Source organism: Dasypus novemcinctus, chromosome 26 (assembly GCF_030445035.2).
Source record: "Dasypus novemcinctus isolate mDasNov1 chromosome 26, mDasNov1.1.hap2, whole genome shotgun sequence".
In the NCBI taxonomy this organism is placed as follows: Eukaryota; Metazoa; Chordata; class Mammalia; order Cingulata; family Dasypodidae; genus Dasypus; species Dasypus novemcinctus.
Window position 1 is genome coordinate 5,568,026 of NC_080698.1, and position 26,008 is coordinate 5,594,033.

The 26,008-nt window shown below is 40.3% G+C and overlaps 1 protein-coding gene and 1 long non-coding RNA gene across 2 annotated transcripts; both read left to right on the forward strand.

Moving 5' to 3' along the window:
* Positions 1–1,473: 1,473 nt before the first annotated feature.
* LOC131272941 (uncharacterized) lies at positions 1,474–17,863 on the forward strand. The gene is made up of 3 exons (XR_011647519.1): positions 1,474–1,531; positions 6,341–6,450; positions 17,563–17,863. It is a non-coding gene; the product is annotated as an uncharacterized lncRNA (long non-coding RNA).
* ZNF501 (zinc finger protein 501) lies at positions 7,219–10,940 on the forward strand. The gene has a single exon (XM_071212018.1). It carries the CDS (start codon positions 7,328–7,330, stop codon positions 8,141–8,143), a length of 816 nt encoding a protein of 271 aa, XP_071068119.1. The 5' UTR covers positions 7,219–7,327; the 3' UTR covers positions 8,144–10,940.
* Positions 17,864–26,008: the final 8,145 nt, after the last annotated feature.

Here is a 26,008-nt window from a genome sequence, read left to right on the forward strand (position 1 = left end):
AAGACGTAAATATTCAGATGTAACTCTTCAAAGGTTGTCAGGTTTGAGGGGGAAAGGAAAATGTATGTAGCTGCAAAGGTATGGCTATGTCAACTGGATAGTCCATGAAATAAGGTAGGCAGGAATTGAACATTGATGTTTGTCTGTCAGCACAACAGTTGAACCTTAGTCATCCCAAAGAGGAAGCACTTTCTGAGCTCAAGGCTTCTGTTGAGTGCTAGGATGATGAACTGATATGTGTTCCTAATTCTCAGTGCACTGAAATTTAATTTGTAACTCCAGGAGGCAGTGGGAGAAGGCCATTACATATTCTCAGAACAACAAAAGAGAAAACAGGAAGGTGATTAGATGTGCCCACATTCACATAACTAATATCAGGTGAAATTTAAACTCCAGTGTCCCTTCTCCCTTTCATTCAGATTTCTCTCCTTATTCAACATACCTCTGCTCTATGGTGCCCCTTTACTTGTGTTTATTATAGACTCCAACCTTGCCCCACTCTTAAGAATCTTGGACTTTCCTCTGTGTAAATGAGAAGTTGGTTTTTGCATTTTGATCGTTTCTCAATCCTTACACAATGTAGAAACCTAATTGACCCTAGATGACTCCAGCTTCACTCTCTTTAACCCACTGGCCACATCAAGGCTAAGGATATTTTAGTTCTGTGAATCATTTTTGGTGTTCATCTCTCCCATCCATTTTCAACATCTCAGCCGGAACTGCTCTTAAGCCTCAGATTCCTCTTTCTAGTAGCCTGAATTATAGTACCCCACTCCAGGGTTAGTTTCCACATAACCCAACCTGCTGATTTAAGAGATTCTTTGAAGCCTAAAAGATAAGTCAAAACGAGTAGGCCTCGGCTCTTTGGCCAATGGGGAAGTTAGGACTGGAGGAAGACTTGCTGTCTGATTCGAAGGAAGTGCTAAGAATGGTGATACTTGGTTTAACAGTAAGATGAGTTTTGCATTGTTCTCTAGCATGTCAGTTGATAGTTATACAAAGGGCCCTTTTTAATTAATAGCTGGAGATGGTCAGTGCAATTGCTGATGGCTCAACTCAGTCGACTGTCTCTAGTCTTGATTTCAGCCTCCCCAAAAATTTCATTCTGGGGTTCCTGTGAGGGAGCCAATTTTATGGCAGGAGGGGATGTGCTTAAGGAAGATTGAGGCCAGCTTGTGTAAACCTTAAAAACCTTCAAAGGGCACCGACACGGGAAGGGGAACATTTTAGGAAGATAAATGGGGCCGGGTGCCGAGTGAACGGCACCTAGTAGGAACTTTCTGTGGCCGCCCCCGTCACTTGCGTTCAGCTTCCTCGTATAGGCAGAGTGTGGGTCTGCGGGGAGTTTTTGGAGAAGGGACTCCTGTTTTCAGTCTCAACTGTAGTCTGTTCCCCTTTTGGAGAAGCGGAGATGATTTCCCACTTTCCTAGAGAGTCTCTCCTGGCCGCGGCGCGGTCTGGTGACGTCACGACAGGTGGCGCGTCTGATGCGCGTTCCGGGCGGCCTGGGAGCGCGGCGGGGGAGCGCCTGGTGAGCGGTTTGCGTAGTGCCCCCCTCTTGGGTTCCGTCCCAGCCTCTCCCTCGGGCCCGCGGGGCGCGACCGACCGCAGTGCCTCTTCTTTCTGGGCTAGTCGGGGCCTTTGGGGCGGAGGCCACGGCCTTGGGAGAGCTTGCCGTGAAGAGGCGAGCGGGAAAGCTGCTCACGGGCCCTAGTGTGGGAGTCGGGCACCTCGTTTCTAGTTCTAGCAACGTGAGCGAGTCAGCGAACTTCCGAGCGCTTCAGGCTTTTGATGTCCAGAAACCGAGAGCTGTTCTTTGTCACTTCACGAAGTTGTGCGGTTTGAATGAAAATATGTACATGAGAGTTACCTCCTTTCTTTCATCAGGTATTTCTCTAACCGATAGCAACAAAATAAGTACTGTGTGCAAAGACTCTTGGACACAATAATAATTTAACATGCTACTATTTATTGATAGCTTACTGGCAGGCACTCATCTAAGTGCTCTCTATATATTAACTCATTTCTTTATCACCACAACCCTATGAAGTTATTATTTTCTCCATTGAACACTTGAAAACACCGGAACACAGAGAAGTTAAGTAACTTGCCCAAGTTCAAGTTCACTTGCCTAATGAGTGGTGGAAGGAGCATTCTAATCCAGACAGTCTAGCCCGAGAGCCTGTGCCATATTTGTGTTCAGGTTGAGTGAAGCAACACAGAAATGTAACCAGAGAGTTAAAACATAGGAAAGTGCTGGGGTAGAGACATGTGCAAAGTTAGAGGAGAATTTAGAGGAGGAAATGCCTTGGAAAAGTCAAGATAGATTTTCCACAGGGAAGAGATGTGGTGCTTTACAGTTGAGTTAAATATTTAAATTTGACTGGAAGCTTGGAAAGAAAAAAAAAAAAGAGTTCCCTGTCAGATAAGAGGTTTTAGTGCGTAGGGGTAGTTTAGACTGAAAACAAGGGACTAGCCTTCTAATACAGCATTCTTTCCAATAGAAGGGGTCCTTAACCTTTTTCAACAGACTTCTCCCACTTTTGTTGGGTGATTCTGCTTCATACAGAGGCAGTTCTCATTTTTGAAAACTCCTTCACTTCTGATTGTAGGAGGTTAATTGCTGGGGAGTTTCCTTCCTTTTGATTTAGCCAATTCTTTTTTTCCTTTTTTCTTTATGAGGCTAATATATCCTTGAGACTAAAGCCTTAGAAGGATTCAAGAGTCCAGAACCTTGCTTCACGCTTTAGCCCATTTATTTTGAGATTTCCTAAAAAAGTAAAGCCTTTGCCATAAGACCCTAAGAGTCCTGTAACATTTACGGAGTGAGACATGTTCTTGTTCTGTTAAAATCCTTTCTTATTCACTTTCAAAATGTTTTTTCTTAGTACAAAATTGTCCGTTTGCCAAAGCAGCTACGACAAATAACACACAGGGCTAAAAATGGTTTGGAAGGCTAGGAGTCCAAAATCAAGGTATTGCCAGTACTTGCTTTCTCCTCAAAATTTGAAGCATTCTGGTCGATTTAGCCAGTTCTTAACAAGGTGTTTCTGACCTCACTGCTTCCAGACATAGTATGTACCCAGTACTTTTCAAATAAGCCAATTGATTAACTAGCCTCAATCACAGATGATCCCAATGAGCCTGACTTGAGGGTTTTGCTCTTTTCCCATCTATGTTTTTAGAATAAAAAAATCACAGAGGGGAGTGGATGTGGCTCAAGGGGTTGAGCGCTCACTTCCCACGTTTGGTTCCCCGTGCGTCCTAGAAACAACAACAAAAAACAAGCAAACAAACCAAATAACTCAGAGTAGCCAGTGTGACTCAGTGGTTGAATGCCGGCTTCCTGTATACAAGGTCCAGGATTCAGTTCCATATCCTGGTACCTTACTAAAAATAAAAATAAAATAATAATCATTGAACATTGTTTCTGCAAGAAACCTTAGATATCATCTAATAGTTCTTTGTTTTTGTTTTTGTTTTTAACCTTTATTTTATAGATAAAAACAAATCCTTGAGATTGAGTGATTTGCTTCAGTTCATCAAACGCAAGCTAGTGGCCGAGCCTAGAGTAGAATCTAAACGTCTTGACTTTGTCCAGTAGAGGGCTCATCCCACTGCCCTCTACTGCACCCTAGTCTGACTTTTGAGGTCAGTGGCTAGGTTTGCAAAACCTTTGGGCTCCTACCTTTTCTTCTATGGAGAAATCTTACCCTCATATGCTTAATCCTTGGTCACACCTGTCCTCTTTCTTTGTGCATTACGGTGTCTCTCTGAAGTTTCTCCATTTACTGACTTGTCATCAGTGATACTTTTCTAGGAGAACAATACTATTCTTTCATTCAGACCTTAAAAATTCACTGGTTAGGAAGAGACTGTTCCTGGGTTCCCCTGAATCCAGAATATGAAGGCTGACAATTTATGGGTAGCTCCTTTTCCTTGCTCAGTGCCTCAGATTCCTGTCCTTTTTCAAAAGAGCCCCTAGGAGGCAAACCATTGTTGTCTGTGTTTCTAACAGCTTTCTCTGGGTAAGTAAAGTCTGACTAGAGAGCTCACGCTGGGGTTGTTATGGGAGCTCTCATTCAGAAGGGAATGAGGGAAACTCCCTAGCAGGCGGATCTACTACTGAGCACTACAGCTAGACCCTGCAGACTGAAACTGCAGAATCACCCAGAAATGGGCAACATTGTACTCAAATCAGAGTGAGATGGCCATTGTGGAAGAAGACTATGGAGTAATTGGTAGCAGAATAGCAAATGCATTAATATCTGATCACATGTACCTGCACTGTAGCAAGACTAGCTATCCTGTCTGCAGTCATCTGGTGAAATACCTTGAAACTGCTACTGAACTGCTAAATGTTATTGCTGCTAGTAAGCAAATTATTAGAAGATCCATTGTGAAGGTGATTAAGTGTTTTCTCAGAGAATGTAGAATGGGCTCCTGGGTCTGTTTGGAACAAGAGCTTAAGTAATCACAATTGCCATTGTTACTGGCTCTCAGAAGGCATTGTGAAGCCTGGGTTCCTGTAAAATCCAGTACAGTAATGGGCAAACTGGATTTTTAGGTTATAAGAACTCTGCAAATAGATCATTACTATTAGGGTCCTGAAGAATTTGGTATAGTCTAATGTGACATATTTATATCTGTATCTCTCTCTCTCTCTCTATGTGTATGTGTATATATGCATTGACAGATAACTAGAAGAAAGTTCACCAAAATACAAACTGTTTTCTCTGGGAGTTAGAATTTCAAGTGATTTCCTTTCTGCACTAATTGTTTAATTGAATGAGCATGGATTTTTTTTGTATGATTAAAGAAATAATTTATTTTGGGAGAAAAAGTAAAGGAACTTTAGTTTTAGTTACAGGTAGCTGTTTAAACCACCTGGAGTTTATTTTTTATATGGTATATCTATACTAGAAGTTTATACAGCCAGTAAAGACAGAGAGTTAGGTTCAAGCAAGAACCTAATTGTTTTAACAATGAGTGTGGTACAAGTTCTGCCCAATCTGATCAGTCTGTGACCATTAACAATTGGTGTAGATATACCAGTGTGTACCAGCTGACTCAGCCCCGTTAGATCTATATGTACCAACATGAAATGATCTCTGAGACACATTCATTAGTGAAAAAGAAAAATAAAACTATAGAGCAGTACCTATACAATCGTTTTATTTGTGCAAAAAGAATCAAACTACAGGTGTGTAGAAAAATACATAGAAAAATGACAGAAAGAATATTCTCCAAGCTGAGTAATTATCTATGGGGAAGTGAATGGGTTTGTTTGGGTGGGGTAGGGTGAGGTTTGTTTGGGTGGGTGGCTATAAAAATGACTTTGTTTTATTCTATATACTTCTATATTATCTAAATATTTTACAGTGAAGATATATTCATGTATAACTTGCATAATTAGAAAACTAAGCTACCTCAGAGAATAAGAATGTGTCAGTGTCTCCACCATCATCCAAGAAAGAGGTTGCTCTTCCATTTGACAACTGAGTATCCATTCTCTGATTCCATGTCCTCATATCCTTCAGGACATCAGGGTTTCAAAGTTTGATGCCATTAAGATCATTCAAGTATTCCTCTCTTTCTTTATATATGCTTCCCAAGGAGTGTGCTGATGATAATGACTTGGTTCCTACATGCTTTTTCTTTTTTCCTTTTCTTTTATTATTATGTATTTATTTACACACACACTCCCTCATTGTTTGCACTTGCTGTCTGCTCTCTGTGTCCATTTGCTATGTGCTTTCTGTCTGCTTGTCTTCTCTTTAGGAGGCACCAGGAACCGAACCTGGGACCTCCCATGTGGAAGAGAGATGCTCAATCACTTGAGCCACTTCAGCACCCTGCTTTTTGTGTCTCATTGTCTTTCCTCTTTGTGTCTCTTAGTCGTGTCATCTTGTTGCATCAGCTCACCACTCCTGCCCATTACGCCAGCTCACTGTCTTGCTCGTCTTCTCCAGGAGGCACCAGGAACCAAACCCAGGACCTCCCATGTGGTAGGCGGAGCTCAATAGTGTGTGCCTTATCTGCTTCCCTGCTTTTTTCAATAGGGAGAGAATGTGTTAACCAGCTGGACATTGAGGATACAATTTTTTCATTGTAAATTAATAACTGCCTTTCTGTTTTTTACATCATTCCCTTTGTGTATTTGGTTAGTATATATCAATTTTAGAAGCAATATTTGGTTACAAGGGTGACAACTAGATCCTGGACTGTGATGCTCTAGTCAAGTTATTGCCCTGTGAGAGCGTCTTCCCTAGGGACCTTCTATCTCCCTTTTTTTTTTTTTTTTTTGTAAACAAACAGTAATTATTTTATTTTCTTTCAGTAAGAAAAGACTCTAGTTTTCAAACCTAGAGATTTCTCAATTGGACCTAGTGGAAGAGCTATAGATACTGAATGTTTTGGAAGAAAGAGTGGTACAAAACACTGCTTCAGGTGAGTGAATAAGGAAGGATTGACCAAGCTGGACCTAGTGAAACTTAGTCTGGATCACCTTTGAATCTTAAAAGGGAAGCTCTTCAGTTAGCACTAGTTTGCCAAGACATTGCTTACAGGCAATCTAAGGAGCTGTAATTCCTTTCTCCTGTTTTTTTGAGAAATGGTGACAATAGGTAGGCAGTAATTTTTCCCAGCACTTAGTACACCCATGTCTGTAACATTTGTCCCTTTCATATGCTTCTACTATTTAATACTCTATGTAAACATGGAGGGTCCCAAAGTACCCAGATTAATTTTTAATATTTGGTTGTTTTAAAATCAATCAGTATAGGAAATTTTATAAAATTTCCAAGACCTGTCACCATTAAATCTCTTTGATTGCTTCTGGCCTGTTCTCTGATTTCTCCCTTCTCTCTAACAACTATTCTGATCTTCTCCCCAGGTCACTGTGATTTCCTTTCTCTATTATTGAGAAAAGGATAAAAATCAAGAATCCACAATGCAGGTTCCCTATTCTGCACAGGGAACATTTTGTGTGTGTGTGATTTTTTTTCCCCCAGGCTAAAAGACCAAGTCAGATGCTTCATTGTTAAATAACTTGGAGACAAATTGGAAAATCACAGAGTTTGTTCATCAGGACTTCCCATTTGGAAAAGGTGAAAACTCATGCTGAACAAGGACAAGGGAAAATCCACGGAAATGACTGAGATGACAGCACATTCACACGTGCACACACAGACCTTTTCCAGGAAAACAGTGTTACTCTAAGGGTCGTCATCTCTAAGAAAACACCTGGCAAGTATGAATTTGAGAGAAGGTTTCATCTGAACATAAACCTATTTGAGAAAAGCTCCATCAATGTATTACAGTCAGCATGAGTTCCAGCCAGATTTCACTCCAAAAGAAACATCGGAGACTTAACATGCAGAAGAGAACTTCAAAGTGTAATGAATGTGGGAAATCCTTTACTCAGAAATCATCTCTTACCCAGCATCAGAGGATTCACACAGGAGAGAAGCCCTATTTATGCAGTGAATGTGGAACTTGTTTCCGTAAACAATCAAATCTTATTCAACATCTGAGAATTCATACAGGAGAGAAACCTTATAAATGTGATAAATGTGAGAAAGCCTTTCAGACAAAAGCAATCCTTGTCCAGCATCTGAGAATTCATACTGGAGAGAAACCTTATACATGCAATGAATGTGGAAAAGCCTTCTGCCAGAGCCCATCCCTTATTAAACACCAGCGAATTCATACTGGAGAGAAACCGTATAAATGCAATGAATGTGGCAAAGCGTTCATTCAGAGCATATGCCTTACTCGTCATCAGAGAAGTCATTCTGGAGTTAAACCTTATAAGTGTAATGAATGTGGGAGAGCCTTTAATCAGAGTGCATGTCTCATGCAGCACCAGAGAATTCATTCAGGAGAGAAGCCTTACACATGTACTGAATGTGGTAAAGCTTTTACTCAGAACTCTTCCCTTGTTGAACATGAAAGAACTCACACTGGAGAGAAACTTTATAAGTGTAGTGAGTGTGAAAAGACTTTCCGTAAGCAAGCACACCTTAGTGAACATTACCGAATTCATACTGGAGAAAAACCTTATGAGTGTATTGGATGTGGGAAATGCTTTAGGCACAGTTCAGCACTTGTTCGACATCAGAGGCTTCATGCAGTAGAATAAAACTTTGGAATCTACTGAGGTGGAAGATTTCTATGAAAATGCCATTGTTTTCCTAAATTCCTAGGAGTTTAAGACATAGTCATCAGCTGGGATAAATGTTCTGTATTTTGAGAAAGAATAACATGTCCTTAAGTTAAGAAAATAGGTCTCAGAATTCAACAGTCCTGAATTTGATGCCCTCTACCACTTAATGGTTGTGAATTTATGCAAATTACTTATCCTCTCTGAGCTTCAGTGTCCTCATCTCTTAAAAGGAATAATGGAGATACTCCCTAGGTTTGTATTGAGAATAAAATGAGTCATATATAATGAACTGTCATTTGGTTTTGAGTTACAGATATTCCAAAATTTTATTAAAATATCTAAATCTGACTGTGGAAAGCAAAGTGAACTTCAGCATTAGGTTTCTTGGTTATCATAATGTTATTTTTTTCTTAAGAACATTCTTGTAATTGGGCTAAGCCTTCATGCTTAATTTATAGAAGCTTTTTTTTTTTTTTTTTTTTAAAGATTTATTTATTTAATTTCCCCCCTCCCCAGTTGTCTGTTCTTGGTGTCTATTTGCTGCGTCCTGTTGCCCTGTCCGCTTCTGTTGTCGTCAGCGGCACCGGAAGTGCGGGCGGCGCCATTCCTGGGCAGGCTGCTCTTTCCTTTCACGCTGGGCGGCCTCCTCACGGGCGCACTCCTTGCGCATGGGGCTCCCCCACGCGGGGGACACCCTTGCGTGGCATGGCACTCCTTGCGCGCATCAGCGCTGCACGTGGGCCAGCTCCACACGGGTCAAGGAGGCCCGGGGTTTGAACCGCGGACCTCCCATATGGTAGACGGACGCCCTAACCACTGGGCCAAAGTCCGTTTCCCCAATATAGAAGCTTTTTAAAGTTATTATCTTTAGATCTAAATAGCAGAATACATTTTAAGACCAATATATCCTTGAAAAACTTCAGATTTAGTCAGAGAAAAAGGAAATTATTGGGATTTCAGAGGATATTAAGTGTACTTCTGAGTGCTCTCAAGAGCTTTATTTAGAATTTTTTTTTAAGATTTATTTATTTCTCTCCCCTTCCCCCCCACCCCGGTTGCTGTATCTTCTTTGTCTGCTTCTTTGTCAGCGGCACAGGAATCTGTTTCTTTTTGTTGCGTTCATGTTGTTGTGTCAGCTCTCCATGTGTGTGGCACCATTCCTGGGCAGGCTGCACTTTCTTTCGCGCTGGGCGGCTCTCCTTATGGGGCGCACTCCTTGCGCGTGGGGCTCCCCCACGCGGGGGACACCCCTGTGTGGCAGGGTGCTCCTTGCGCACATCAGCACTGCGCATGGGCCAGCTGTACACAGGTCAAGGAGGCCCGGGGTTTGAACTGCGGACCTCCCATGTGGTAGACGGATGCCCTCACCACTGGGCCAAGTCCGCCGCCTTATTTAGAATTTGATACCTCCCATTTTGGGTCTAGTTTCTCTTTAAACTCTAGGTTTCTTCTTCCATGATTGTCAAGGGTGGGGGAGAAGCCCCACTGATACTAATAAAACATACTGAGGGAGTTCTGTGTGTTTAGTGGGGTTGGAAGGCATATGAGTGTAGACAGGTATTCCTTTTATTAAGGGGTAGGAGGTAGAGGAGAAGACAAGGTGAACATGTATCTGTACTTTTTTTTTTTTTTTTAAAGGGAAGAGGTGAGTAAGGGACAGTGAGTACTTACATGCCAGCAGGTGATGCTACTAATCACCTTAGTTGCCTTTCAGAGAAGGTGAGAGCGTCTTGGGGATGTTAGGTTGGGGGTGTCTCAACAAAGAATGACTTCTCTAAGCTATAAAAAAGCACAGAGGGAAGCAGATGTGGCTCAACTGATAGAGTGACTGCCTACCATATAGGAGGTCCAGGGTTCGATACCCAGGGCCTCCTGGCCCATGTGGTGAGCTGGCCCATGCATAGTGCTGCCATGCACAAGGAATGCCGTGTCATGCAGGGTGCCCTATGCGCAAGGAATGTGCCCTGCACGTAGAGCTGCCCCTCGCGAAAAAAGTGCAGCTCGCCCAGAAGAGGCACCACATACAGAGCTAACACAGCAAGATGATGCAACAAAAAGAGACACAGATTCCCAGTGCCGCCTGACAAGAATGCAAGCAGACACAGAAGAATATGTTGAATGGACATAGTGAGCAGACAACGGGGGTGAGGGGGTGGGGGAGTGGAGAGAGAACTAAATTTAAAAAAATTTTTTAAAAAGCATAGAAATCAAAGGATACTTTTTATGGTGTTTGGGGAAAGCTAAGCTCTTTAAAGTAAAGAAGCAAATCTAGTGCTAGAAGCACTCATTAGAAAAGTAGAAGTTTAAATCCACATTCCAGAGTCAAGTAGTATTTGTCTTGCTCCAAGTTAAATGGCTAATGTTAAAGTTTAATATCAAATCTAGGTCTTACTCCAAGTATAGCCCTGATTTTTATGGTACCAAACTCATGTACAGGTAATTTTCCATCTTTGAACCTTTCCTGTTATTAAAGTGGAAGATACTAAAATTGTAGAAACCATTTTTTAAAAGATAGGTTTATTTTCAATGTGTGCCCTTTAATATGTGGCCTTAGAAATACATTAATAAAATTAGAAGCATGGAAAAATTAAAACTATATGCTTTCCCCATTCAAATATAGTCATTTTAGTATATTTCATTGTGGCCTTTATCTCTGCTTTTCTTTATTCTCCTTATAACTGATGATTGTACTACATACAATATTAAATCCTTTTTGTTTTAACCTAAGTTAGCTATCATATTACAGATTTTCTATAAACTTCATTTTAATGTCTGCCTAACATTTCATTGAATGAATAGAGCATAACTTATTGACTCATTTCCCTACTGTTTGATATTTAACACCATTTTTTTTCCATATGAGTCAGCTAATCTATTTAGTGGAGTGTCAGCAATGAAGCATTTTTGTATATAAAGCTTTTTCATCATTTAAAATAATTACCTTAGGATATTCAGAGGATATGGTCTTTTTGTTTACTTATTTTAGTTAAAGGTTTTATATACTTTTTGACTGAATAATACAAGCTTATGGTCTGAAACTGTGAAAGTACAAAGTTGACCAGTAGAAAGCATTCCTCCCACCCCCTTCCCTAGCTTCCCAGTTGTCCCTCTACCCTACTGCAGACAACCAGTATTGTCAGTGGTTTTTTATTCCTGAGGTAGGTAAGTATAAACAAGCAAATACATGTTTCCCCCCATTTTCCATTCAACTGGTAACATAATATATACAGTCACCCATTTTGTTTTTTTCCACTTAATGTATCTTAGAGATTGTTTCATATTAGTGAATAAAGATCTTTCTCCTCCCCCTGCATAATATGTAGACCAGTATTTATTTAATTAGTCCCTTATCAAAGGATATTCAGATATCTTCCATTTATTTTTCTATATCAGCATTACTGAATATATAGCTTGGTCATTGGGTACAGGTGCAACCTATTTGTAGGATAATTCCCAGAAGCAGATTTAGTGGTTAAAAACTGTGTGCCTTGGGAATTTTGAAAAATACTCTAATCACCTTCTGTATTTAATTCTCTCACTAGCAATGTTTGAGAGGTGGGATCATTTAACGACATTGCAAAAGATAAAGCATTAAAACATTTATAAAAACCAAAAACCAACTCCACATCGACAGAATTTTCAGCTGTGCTATTTGAGTCACAATATAACATGCCTGGATCCATCTGGATTTGTAGCTGTCACTTCCTTGCTCTGCATAGGAGCAAGCACTTACATGTCTCCTGTAGTCATGCCCTGGCATTTGCATATTGAAGTATTTATTGTTTTAAAACAAAACTGCATTCTGTAATTCTCTATATTAACTTGGAGCTGTTTATTGATTTTTAAAAAAATTATATGTGTAGATTATATTTACTAGGACTCATTTCAGGGTAAAAAAGAAGGTGTTGTAAAAATGTATGTAGAATGAAATAAAAGACAAAAATGAAAACAAAAAAAAACAAAGGAAAATATATGTAGAGCAGAGGCATTGGGTTTGACAGGTCTTAGTGACAGCTCCATGGCATATATTAGAAAATGCAGAATATTTGTTATCCTGAGACTAGAATTTGAGCCCCAGAAGTGAGGCCTTAGGCAAACTAATAAACCTTGTCTTTTTTTATTTATTTGTAAGGTGGAAACAAAACTGATGCTCCATGACTTTTGTGAAAATTTAATACACAAAAATAAATTTAAGATAGATCATAGACATAAAACCTAGAACCATAAAGTTTCTAGAAGAAAATTTATGGGAAATTTTTGAGAACATTAAGTAGGCAAAGATTTATTGGATTTATACAGGGTACAAAAAGCATTAACCATTAAGAAAAAAATTGATAACTCATAAAATTGATAAATTGATGAAAATGAAAATTATCTGCTCATCAAAAGACACCTTTAAGAAAATGAATCAACAAGACAAAGACCGGAAAAAAAATATTCACAGCACATATTAAAAAAGGTCTTGTATTCAGGATGTATAAACAGCTCCTGCAAATCAACAATAAAAAGATGAAAACCCAATAAAAATATGCAAAAGACTTGAAGAGACACTTTATTAAAAAGATACCCGTGGGAAGTGGATTCAAGCAGTTGGGCTCCTGTCTACCATATAGGAAGTTCAGGGTTCAGTTCCTGGAACCTCCTGGTGAAGGCGAGCTGGCCTGAGCAGAGACCTGGCCCACACTGAGTGCTGGCCGGTGCAGGAGTGCTGACCTGCATGGAGAGCTGGTACAGCTAGATGATGCAACAAAAAGAGACACAGAGGGAGACAATAAGAGACACAGTAGACCAGGGAGCTGAGGTGGCACAAGAGATAGAGCACATCTCTCCCACTCCAGAAGGTCCCAGGATCGGTTCCCAGTGCCACCTACAGAGAAGACAAGCAGACACAGAATAACATAGCAAATGGACACAGAGCAGACAGCTGGGCAAACAACGGGGGAGAGGGAAAAATTTAAAAAAAGATGCCCCTGGCTATTAACATGGACATGGTGCTCAGAGTCCTTAGCCCTTGGGGAAATGCAAATTAAAACAATGAGAGGGGAGTGGGTGTAGCTCAGTTGGTTGCTTCCTATGTACAAGGTCATGAGTTTGATCCATGATACCTCTTAAAAACAAACAGATGAAATAAAACAACTCTCTTGGGAAGCGGAAGTAGCTCAGTGGTTGAGCACCTGCTTCCCATGTACAAGGTCCTGGGTTCAATCCCTGGTACATCCTAAAAAAACAAACAAACCCACAATGAGATACCATTTCACACATTGTAAAATACAGAAAATAAAAGACTTGTGAACAACGTTTATTTTTTAGTTTTTATGGGCTAAAATTACCACAAACTTGGTTGTTTAAAGTAGCTGAAATCTACTGGAGGTTCAGAGCTCAAAATCAGTTTCACTAGGCTGAAAGTAAGAAGTCAGTTCCTTGCCTCTTCCAGCTTCTTGTGACTATCGGCATTTCTTGTACCTGCATCGTTCCAATCTCTGCGTTCATCTTCACATCTTCTCTGGCATTTAGGGCCTCCCCAGATAATCCAGGATAGTCTCACCTCAAAATCCTTAATTTAAGTCACATCTGCAAAAACTGTACCAGAGCTGATATCTCTGGGGCCCACCATTCAGTCTGCTAACCTTTATTAATGTAGCATTTGCCAAACAGTGATTTCTATTTTCATCATTCATCCTACATTACTATTTGGAATTGTACTGTAAGGAAGAGCTACCCTGTCCCCTTATTTTTTAATCATTTATACCAATAGGGCTTTATTCTATGCTATGTGAATACTATCATAATTTTGTTATTTGGCCACTGGAAACTCCTTCAAGTAGTCACCTATTCTTTTTATTTTTTATTATTGATTTTTTTCCCTTCAAATAATTATTTTGATATAATGTCAAAATTACAGGACAATTGCAAAAATAATACAAATCCCAGAGAGCTCCAATATAGCCCCCCCACCCCCAGGTACTAAGATCCATCAATTTTAACATTTTGCCACATTTTCTGTATCACTCTATCTATATTCATTATTAATTCATCTATCAGTCTATCAGTCCACCCCTCTGTTCATCTCCCTGTCTATATATTTTTTCTGAACATTTGAGAATTATGTTGTATACATCATGTTCCTTGAACACTAAATACTTATATGTACATTTCCTAAGACAAGGATAATCACTTATGTAATTATGTTAAGTGCAGCTACCAAGTTCAAGAAATTTAGTATTAATACAAAGCTTACAGTCTATGTTCAAATTTTATCATGTGTCCCAATAATGTCCCTTTGAGCTTTTTCTCCTCCCTAATTAGATCCCATCCAGGATCATGTATTGCATTTGTCATTGTCGCTTTAGTATTCTTTCTTTTCAATTTTGGAGATATATATCTATATATCTATATCTATATGGCATAAATATTCCCATCTCAACAACTCCACATGCCATTTAGGGAGATTAATCAGATCATGATGTTGCTGTATCTTTATCTCCATGCATTACTAGAATTTTCCGATCACTCCAAACACAAACACTATACCCAAAGTTTTTATTGAACTCAGAATGAAATAATCCCTTCCTCATTTTGAAAGACAGCTTTGCTGGATGTATTAGTCAGCCAAAGGGGTGCTGATGCAAAATACCAGAAATTGGTTGTTTTTTATAAAGTATTTATTTGGGGTAGGAGGCTACAGATAACCAGGACATAAAGCATAAGTTACTTCCCTCAACAAAGTCTATTTTTACTTGTTGGAGCAAGATGACTGCTGATGGCTGTGAGGGTTCAGATTTCCTGGGTTCCTCCCTTCCAGGGTCCTGCTTCTCTCTGGGTTCAAGGTTCCTTTCTTCCTGGGGCTGGCTTCTCTTTCCTCTGTGAGCTTACTTCCTGGGGCTCCAGCTTAAGTCTTCAGCATTAAAACTCCAACATCAGAAAACCCTTACCTAGATGTGATGCATTCCCCCCAGCGTGGGACACGACACCCAGGGATGAGCCTCCCTGGCACCGAGGGATCACTACCACATACCAGCTGAAGAAGCAACTAGAAAATGACCTTGAATTAAAGATTCAATGCGGAACAGCAGAATATACCTGTCTACATATAATAACATGACTTCGGGAAGCGGTTTGACCTAATGTAAGGGGGAAATGGAAAGGAGAAATGAGATTATAAGGCTGTGAGTCTCTAAAAAAGAGTCTGGAGGTTGTCAGAAGGAATAGCCCTATGTACAACTGAACAGAGTCTAAGAGACAGATAAGGTAGATACAACCCCAGGTATTGGTTCTTTTGAGGGATAAAGAGACCCACGGGTTCTATGGTCATGGCAGAAGGGGTTCACTGCCATGACAGATGGCCCTTCTTTGGAGCTGGTGTTTCTGCGTGATGGAAATGGACTCAGAGGGGATCTCTTTTCACAAGACTTGCATGCTACTTTATTGGAATTGTAGTCGGTGCTGGGTTTAAGATATATGTAGGGGATTTGAATCTCTGGACTGATAATATGACACCCAGGCCCAGAGCCTCAACAGACTTCAGCTCCTACACTTTGACTTATTGGACTTACTCCACTCAGCTAACATGGAGTTGAAGAAGGTCAACCACCACAACATGGAGCCTAGAGTGTCTACAACTAGAAGCAGGAAGAGTGCATCCAGTACCCATGTGGAATCTAAGCCCTCACTTGACATAGGTGTGCAATGGACACAACCAATCCAATGTCCACAGAGAAAATGTAGAATGGGTGTGGGAACGGTAGCCATGGGGGCTGCTGGGTGTGGGGAACGGGAGGAAGAGATGAGATGTGGAGGCGTTTTCGGGACGTGGAGTTGTCCTGGATAGTGCTTCACAGACAATTACGGGACACTGTAGATCCCCCCAGGGCCCACTGGATGGAACGTGAGAGAGTCTGGGCTATGATGTGGACCATTGACTATGGGGTGCAGTGATGCTCAGAGATGAACTTACCAGGTGCAATGGATGTATCACGATGATGGGAGAGAGTGTTGCTGTGGGGGGAGTGGGGGGCGGGGGCGGTGGGGTTGAATGGGACCTCATATATTTTTTTATTGTAATTAAAAATAATAATAATAAATAAATATTAAAAAAAAAAAAAAAAAAAGAAAACCCTTACCTCTCTGTCTTTGGCATGCCTTATATCTGAGACCCTACCCACCAAGGGGTGGGGACTCTGCACACTAATAATAACTCAATCATGCCCACACACAGATCAGATTACAAACATAATCCAATATCTGTTTTTGGAATTCATAACCATATCAAACTGCTACACTGGATATTAAATTCTTGGTTGGCAACTATTTTAAGCACTTTAAATATTCCATCCCACTGATATCTTCCTTCCAGGGTCTCTGATGAGAAAATAGCACTTAATCCTATTGGGATGCCCCTGTACATAACACATTGCTATTCTCTTGCAGTTTTCAGAAGTCTCTCCTTATTCGTAGCATTCAACATTTTAACTAGTATGTGTCTGGTCATGGTTCTCTTTGAGTTTATCTTGTTTGGTATTCAATGAGCTTCTTTAATGTGTATATTCATGTCTTTCATTAAATTTAACAAGTTTTCTGCAATTATTTCCTTGAATATTCCTTTGGTCCTTTTGTCTCTTTCTTTTCTTTCCTGGACTCACATAATGTGTACATTGGTAATCTTGATGATATCCCACAAATTGACTTTCTTTTTTTTTTTTTTTTCTTTCTGCTCCTCGGTCTGAATCATTTCAATTGTCTTTTCTTCAAGTTCACTGATTATTTCTTCTGCCAACTGCAATCTGCTACAGAAACTTTAGGAAATATTTCATTTCAGTTACTGTGGCTCTTCAACTCCAGTATTTCTGTTTGGTTCCTTTAAAAAATTTCTCTCTCTTTTTTGAGATTCTCTGATAACCTTTAGTTCTTTCTCCTTGTTCTCCTTTATGTCCTTTAGGATTTTTAAAAAAAGATTAATAAAGCATACAATTCTTCCAAAGTGGACAATCAATGGTATTTGGTATAATAACGTAGTTATGCATTCATCACTTCAATCATTACTAGAGCATTTTCATTATTTCAATAATAAGGATAATAAACAAAAAACAGACAAACAAGAAAATTCTTCACTGCTCAATCTTTTTTTGTTTCCCCTGCTGCACACAGCTGCTATTTCTGGCTATTTTTGCCCATGTATTTATTTATTATGCATTTTTATTGAGATATATTTACATACCATATAATCTATTCAAAGTGTATAATCAATGGCTTTTAGTATAGTCAAAATGGTGTGAATTCATCACCACAAAAAATTTTAGAAACATTTTTAAAAGATTTATTATTTCCCCCCTTCCCCTCCTCCTACCTGCTGTTTTTGCTGTCTGTGTTGTATTCTCTTCTCATTTTCTCTCCTCTAGGATTCACTGGAATTCAATCCTGGAGACCTCTGATGTGGAGAGATGTTCCCTGTCAATTGTGCCACCTCAGCTCCTGGTGTCTGCTGTGCTCCTTCTTGAGTCCCCTTGTCTCTCTTTTGATGTGTCATCATCTTCCTGCATGACTCACTTGTATGAGGCACTGGCTCACCACACAGGCACTCGCACGGGCACTGGCTCACCACGTGGGCACTCGTGGGTATTGGCTCACCAAGCGGGCATGATTTCTCTTCTTCTTTTTCACCAGGAGGACCCAGAGATCGAACCCAGGTCCTCCCCTATGGTAGGTAGAAGCTCTATCATTTGCGCCACATCTGCTTCCCTTGAAACATTTCATTACTTGAAAAAGTAAACCTCCCCCCTTAGCATTGCCTTCCCCAGCTCCACATAACCACTAATCTAATTTCATCTTAATAAATTTATTTATATTTACTCTTTATATAAATGGAATCATACAATATGTTACACAATATATTAGTTAATAGTAATGCAGTCATATAATATTTGTCCTTTTGTGTCTGGTTTGCTTCACTCAACATAATGCCCTCCAGGTTCATCCATGTTGTCATGTGCTTTATGACTTTATTTTTTCTTACAGCTGCATACTATTCCATTATGTGACTACACCACAGTTTGTTTATCCATTCATCGGCTCATGGACACCTGAGTTATTTCCAACTTTTGGCAATTGTGAATAATGCTGCTATGAACATCGGTGTGCAGGTGTCTGTTCATGTCACTGCTCTCAGTTCTTCTGGGTTATTTACCCAGTCGTGATATTGTAGGGTCATGTGGTAAATCTATATTCATCTTCTTTAGGAACTACCAAACAGTCCTCCACAATAGCTGTACCATTCTACATTCCCACCAAGAGTGAATAAGAGTTTCTATCTCTCCACATCCTCTCCAGTGCTTGTAGTTCTGTCTTTTTAATAGTGGCCATTCTGATAGGTATGAAATGATATCTCATTGTAGTTTTTATGTGGATTTCCCTAATCATTAGTGATGTTGAACATTTTTTTCATGTGTTGTTTTGCCATTTGTATTTCTTCTTTGGACGAATGTCTATTCAAAACTTTTGCCCATTTTTAAATTGGGTCATTGTTTTTTGTTGTTATTGTTGAGTTGTAAAATCCCTTTATATATCATGGATATTAAGACTTTATCAGTTATGTGTTTTCCATATATTTTCTCCCATTTAGTTGGCTGCTTTTTTCACCCTTTTGAAAAAGTCCTGTGGGGAGTAAAAGTGTTTAATTTTATCTATTTTTCCTTTTGTTGCATGCATGTACTTTGGATGTAATGTCCAAGAACCAACACCTACCACAAGGTCTTTAAGCCATTTCCCTACATTTTCTTTTTGTACTTCTATGGTCCTGGCTTTTATATTTAGGCCTGATCCATTTTGAGTTGATTCTTGTATAGGGAGTGAGATAGTGTTCCTCTTTCATTATTTTGGTTGTAGATATCCAGTTCTCCCAGTGCCATTTGTTGAAGAGATTGTTTTGTCCAGTTAATGTGGACTTGGTAGGATTGTCAAAAACCAGTTGGCTGTAGAGGTGAGGGTTTACTTCTGGACCCTCAATTCTATTCCATCAATCAATGTGTCTATCTTTATGGCAGTACCATGCTGTTTTGACCACTGTAGCTTTGTAGTATGTTTTAAGGTCAGGGAGTGAAATTCTTCCCATGTTGCTCTTCTTTTTTAGAATGCTTTTGGCTATTTGGGTACAACCCTTCCAAATGAATTTGGTAATTGCCTTTTCTATTTCTGTAGAGTAGGCTGTAGGAATTTTGATTGGTATTGCATTGAATCTCTAAGTCAGTTTGGGTAGGATTGACATCTTCATGATATTTAGTATTCCAATACATGAATGTGGAATGTCTATTTCATTGATTTCTTTTAGCACTGTTTTGTAGTTTTCCTGCATATAGGCCCTGTATTTCTTTGGTGAAACTGATTCCTAGGTATTTGAGTATTTTTGTTGCTATTATAAATGGAATTTTCCCCCTGATTTCCTCTTCAGATTGTTCAATACTAGTGTACAAAAACATTATTTTTGCAGGTTGACCTTTGTATTAGTCAGCCAAAGGGGTGCTGATGCAAAATACCAGAAATCAGTTGGTTTTTATAAAGGGTATTTATTTGGGACAGAAGCTTACAGTTACCAGGCCATAAAGCATAAGTTACTTCCCTCACCAAAGTCTGTTGCCACGTTTTGGAGCAAGATGGCTGCTGTTCAGCTTTCCTCTTCCTCTTAAGGTCCCAGCTTCTTCCAATATCAGCTGTGGGCTGGGATAAGTCTTGTCTCTCTCCCAGGGCTTGTTTCTCTCCAGGCTCAGCTGCTCTGTTTCTCCACAAGTTCAGCTGTAGACTATGAGGTGAACAGCTCATCTCTCTTCCCAGGGCCTCTGCCTCACAACTCAGTTCCTCCATATGCTCACTTCCCTGTCTCCAGGATCAAAACTCCAACCTCCCTTCTCTGCAGTTGGTTTCCCTGTGAGTCCCTGCCCACCAAGGGGGTGGGATGCAACATCCACCTGACATGGCCCAGTCAAATCCTTAATCATTAATCAAGTAAACGTAAAAATCTCTGAATCCAATACAATCTAATATGCCCAGAGGGACAGACCAGTTTACAAACATAATCCAATATCTCTTCCTAGAATTCATAAACAATATCAAACTGCCACAATCTTGTATCCTGCCACTTTGCTGAACTCATTTATTAGCTCAAGTAGCTTTGTGGTAGACATTTCAAAATTTTCTAAATATGGGATCATGTCATCCCCTAATAGTGAGAATTTTACTCCCTCTTTTCCTATTTGGATGCGTTTAATTTTTTCTTCTTGTCTAACTGCTCTAGATAGAACTTCTAGTACAATGTTGAATAACAATGGTGAGAGTGGGCCTCCTTGTCTTGTTCCCCAACTTAGAGGGAAAGCTTTCAACTTTTCCCCATTGAATCATGTTTGCTGTGGATTTTTCATATATGCCTTTTATCATATTGAGGAATTTTCCATCTATTCCTGTCTTTTGAAGTGTTTTTATCAAAAAATTATGCTGGATTTTGTTGAATGCCTTTTCTGCATCAATTGAGATGATCATGTGTTTTTTTTTTTTCCCATTTGATTTGTTAAATCAGCCTTGAATAAGAGGGATAAATCTCACTTGGTCATAATGTAGAAGTGTTTTGATATGCTGTTGGATTTAATTTGCAGGTCTATTTTGTTGAGAGTTTTTGCATCTATGTTCATCAGAAATATTTGTCTGTAATTTTCTTTTCGTATAGTGTCTTTATCTTGCTTTGGTATTAGGGGATGTTCGCTTCATAAAATGTGTTGGGTAATTTTCCCTCAATTTTTTGAAAGTATTTAAACAGGATTGGTGTTAATTCTTTTTGAAATACTTGGTAGAATTCACCTGTGATGCCATCTGGTCTTGGGCTTTTCTTTGTTGGGAGATTTTTTTTTATGACGGATTCAATCTCTTTAAATGTGAGTGGTTTTTCTAAGTTCTTTTATTTCTTGCAGCGTTAGTGTAGGTTCTTCCTGCATTTCTAGGAATTTGTTCATTTCATCTAGGTTGTTTGTTTGTTGGCATACAATTTCTCATAATATGCTTTTATGATCCTTTTTATTTCTGTGGGGTCAGTCATAATTTTGCCCCTTTCATTTCTGGTTTTATTTATTTGCATCTTCTCTCTTTCTCCCTTCGTTGGTCTACCTAGGCATTTGTTAATTTTATTGAACTTCACAAAGAACCAGCTTTAGGGTTGTTTTTTTTTTTTAAGATTTATTTTATTTCTCCCCCCACCCCATTCCCCACATTCTCTGCTCTCTGTGTCCATTCACTGTGTGTTCTTCTGTATTGGCTTGTATCCTCATTAGGTGACTCCGGGAACTGATCCTGGGACCTTCTGGAGTGGAAGGGAGGCGATTACTCTCTTGTGCCACCTCAACTCCCTGTTCTGCTATGTCTTCTTTTTTTTTTTTTTTTTTTTTTTTTTTTAAAGATTTATTTATTTATTTAATTTCCCCACCTCCCCTGGTTGTCTGTTCTTGGTGTCTATTTGCTGCGTCTTGTTTCTTTGTCCGCTTCTGTTGTCGTCAGCGGCACGGGAAGTGTGGGCGGCGCCATTCCTGGGCAGGCTGCTCTTTCTTTTCACGCTGGGCGGCTCTCCTCACGGGCGCACTCCTTGCGCGTGGGGCTCCCCCACGCGGGGGACACCCTTGCGTGGCACGGCACTCCTTGCGCGCATCAGCACTGCGCATGGCCAGCTCCACACGGGTCAAGGAGGCCCGGGGTTTGAACCGCGGACCTCCCATATGGTAGACGGACGCCCTAACCACTGGGCCAAAGTCCGTTTCCCTGCTATGTCTTCTTATTGTCTCTCCTGTGTCTCTTTTTGTGTCATCTTGCTGCGCCAGCTCTCAGCGTAAGCTGGCACTCCTGCGCGAGGTGGCTTTCCCACACTGGGCGGCATTCCAGCATGGGCCGCCACTCTGTGTAGGCCAGCTTGTCCTCAACAGGAGGCCCTGGGCATTGAACCCTGGACCTCCTATATAGTAGACAGGAGCCAAATTTGTTGAGTCACATCCATTTCCCAGCGTTAGGTTTTGGTAATTTTCTCTTTTGTTTTCTTGTTCTCAATTTCATTTATTTCTACTATAATCTTTATTATTTTCTCCCTCTGTTTGCTATGGGAATGCTTTGCTGTTCTTTTCTAGATTTTCCAGTTGTTTTTAGATCTTTAATTTTAGCTCTTTCTTCTTTTTATTTTATTTTATTTTTATTTTTTATTTATTTATTTTTATTTAATTTCCCCCCCTCCCCTGGTTGTCTGCTCTTGGTGTCCATTTTGCTGCGTCTTGTTTCTTTGTCCGCTTCTGTTGTCGTCAGCGGCACAGGAAGTGTGGGCGGCGCCATTCCTGGGCAGGCTGCTCTTTCCTTTCACGCTGGGCGGCTCTCCTCACGGGCGCACTCCTTGCGCGTGGGGCTCCCCCACGCAGGGGACACCCTTGCGTGGCACGGCACTCCTTGCGCGCATCAGCACTGCGCATGGCCAGCTCCACACGGGTCAAGAAGGCCCGGGGTTTGAACCGCGGACTTCCCATATGGTAGATGGACGCCCTAACCACTGGGCCAAAGTCCGTTTCCCTCTTTCTTCTTTTTAAATATAGGTTGTTAGGATTATAAATTTCTTCTCAAGACTGCCCTCCACGTATCCCATAAGTTTTGATAACTTGCATTCTCATTTTCATTTGTTTCAGTATATTTACTGATTTCACTTGCAATTTCTTCTCTGACTATTTAGGATTGTGTTGTTTAGCCATCACACATTCATGAATTTACCTCTTTCCTGTCTATTATTGATTTCCAGTTTCATTCCATTATGATCTGAGAAGGTTTTTTGTATAATTTCAATCTTTTTATATTTATTGAGAGCTGCATTCTGCCCTAACATGGTGTTCTGTCCTGGAGAAAGAGCCATGGTGCTTGATAAGAATGTATAAACCAGAGCTTGGGTGCAACGTTTTGTATATGTCTGTTAGGCCTAACTCATTTATCATTTTGTTCAAGTTCTTTGTTTCCTTGTTGTTCTCATGTCTAGTTGTTCTATCTAATGATGTGAGTTTTGAGTTGAAGTCTCCAATGACTACTGTAGAGACGTCTCTCTCTCTCCCTTCAGTTTTGCCAGAGTTTGCCTCGTGTATTTTGGAGCACCCTGGTTAGGTGCACAGGTATTTATGACTGATATCTTCCTGATGGATTGTCCCTTTTATTAATATATAATGGCCTTCTGTATCTTTTATAACTTTTTTGCACTTAAAGTCTGTTTTGTCTGATATTAATATAGCTACGCCTGCTCTTTTTTGATTGCTGTTTGTGTGGAGTATCTTTTTCCAACCTTTCACTTTCAGCTGGTTTGTATTTCTAGGTCTAGGGTGACTCTCTTGTAAGCAGCATATGGATGGCTCATGTTTTTTTATCCATTCTGTTAGGCTATATCTTTTGATTGGGGAGTTTAATCCATTCATATTCAATATTACTGTAAGTGCATTATTTACCCCCACCATTTTATTCTTTGGTTTTTATTTGTCATATCTTGTTTTTCTTTTTACTTTTTTGATTTTCCTTTCTGCTACTCTTTCTTCTATACACTCCTCTAGGCCTGTCTCTCCTGTCTTTTTCTTTCAGGCTCTCAGGCTTCCTTTTATATTTCCTGCAAAGGTGGATTCTTTTTTATGAACTCTCTTGGTCTGTTTGTGAATATTTTATACTCATTTTCATATTTGAATGTCACTTTTGTGGGATAAAGAATTCTTGGCTGGCAGTTTTTCTCTTTCAGTATCCTAATTGTATCATACCACTGCCTTCTTGCCTCCATGGTTTCTGATGAGAAATCCCCACTAAGTCTTACTGGGCATCCCTTGTATGTGATGGTTTGCTTCTCTTTTGCTGTTCAGGGAATTTTCCTTTTATCTTTGACATTTGATATTATGAGTAGATGTGTTTTGCAGTACATCTATTTGGATTTATTCTGATTGTAGTCTGCTGTGCTTCTTGGTTATGTAAGTTCATTTCTTTCGTGAGAGTTGGGAAATTTTCAGCTATTATTTTTTCAAATACCCTAAACTCTTTCTGCCCCTTTTCCCTTTTCTCCTCCTTCTGGAGCTCCCATGACACGTCTGTTGTTGCATTTCATGTTGTCACTCAACTTCCTGAGCCCCTGCTCAAGTTCTTCTGTTCTTTCCTCTCTTCAGTTTCAGCTGTTCTGTATTCAGCATCACTTATTTTTTCTTCTGTTATTTTGAGTCTGCTGCTGTATGCCTCTAATGTTTTGCTTTTTTTAAATAAGGGAGTAAAGAGTTTATTAAGAAACAAGAAAAATGACCATGCATGGACTGTGGGTCTAGGATGTGTGTGTGTGTGTTTTTTTAAGATTAATTTACCCCTCCCCTTGCTGTTTGAGCTGTCTGCTTCCTGTATCTGTTGTGTGCTCTCTGTGTCTGCTCATCTTCTTTTAGGAGGCACTGGGAACCAAACCCAGGACCTCCCATGTGGGAGGCAGGTACTCAACCTCTTGAGCCACATCCACTCCCTTAGTGTGTTTTTGACCTCACCTATTGTGTCTATCATTCCCATGAGCTCTTTCCTGTTCAGGTTTTCAAATTCACCTTTGTGGTCACTCAATATCTTCTTGGTGTCATTTATCTCTTTAGCCATATTCTTTTTTTTTTTCCCCCTTATTTCTCCCGCCTCCTCCCCACCTCACCCCGTTGTCTGCTCTCTGTGTCCATTCACTGTGTGTTCTTCTGTGTCTGTTGTATTCTTACTAGGCAGCTCTGGGAACCCATCCTGGGACCTTCCAGAGTGGGAGAGAGGTGATCATTCTCATGTTCCACCTCAGTTCCCTAGTTTAATGCATCTTATATTGTCTTTTCTCTGTGTCTCTTTTTTGTTGTTGTTGCATCAACTTGCTGTGTCAGCTCTCCATGGAGGCTGTACCACTCCTGGGTGATTTGCCTTACTGTGTGGGGGCCACTCCTTGCACGGGAGTGGGGCACCCCTGTGCGGGTCAACACTCCTTGAGCATGATAACACTCCACATGGGCCAGCTCACCACATGGGCCAGGAGGCCCTGGGTATCGAACCCTGGACCTCCTACATGGTAGGCAGAAGCTCTAACCATTGAGTCATATCTGCTTCCCTAGTGATATTATCTTTCAACTCATTCTTTTGATTTTGGAAATTTGTGTGCATCTCATTAATTACTTGTCTCAAATCCTGCAGCCCTTCTGGGCCTTTGATATATTCCTTTTGTTGGGCCATGTCTTCCATTTTCTTAGTATGGCTTGTAATGTTTTGCTGATGTCTAGGCATCTGATTTTGATGGTGGCTTTACTCAGATGCTCAATTTCTCTCTATCATAGGGATTTAGTGGTAGGAGGCTGTGTATTATTGCTCTTTTTTGATTCTTGGTTCAAACTGGGTCTTTAGGATTATCCTTGTTAGTTGCTCAAAACTGGACTCTGGATCCAGTAATGGGTTGCAGACCTGCTTTCTAGGGCCTTGGGGAGGAAGGCTATAAAGGCCAGAAAAAGTCCCTCTTAATTACATTTAATTTCCTCATGTGTACTTTCTTGGTCTGCCAGCAGATGACATTCTTTGACAGCCCTCTCATTTCAGTTCCTGGTTGAAGAGTGTTTGCTGCAATGGGGACTGGATCAATGTGATATAGGTTCCTGCCTGGAGGCTAAGAGCCTTTTAAATCAAACTTTCTTAGAGACATTTGTCCAACCTACACCAGCAGCGTCTTCCCTTTTCCCGGGTAGGAAGTAATTCCATTCCCCTCTATGTCTTCAACAATCAGTCCCAGTTAGTAGAGAGGGAGACTGTGAGCGTCTGATCTCTTTAGTCTTA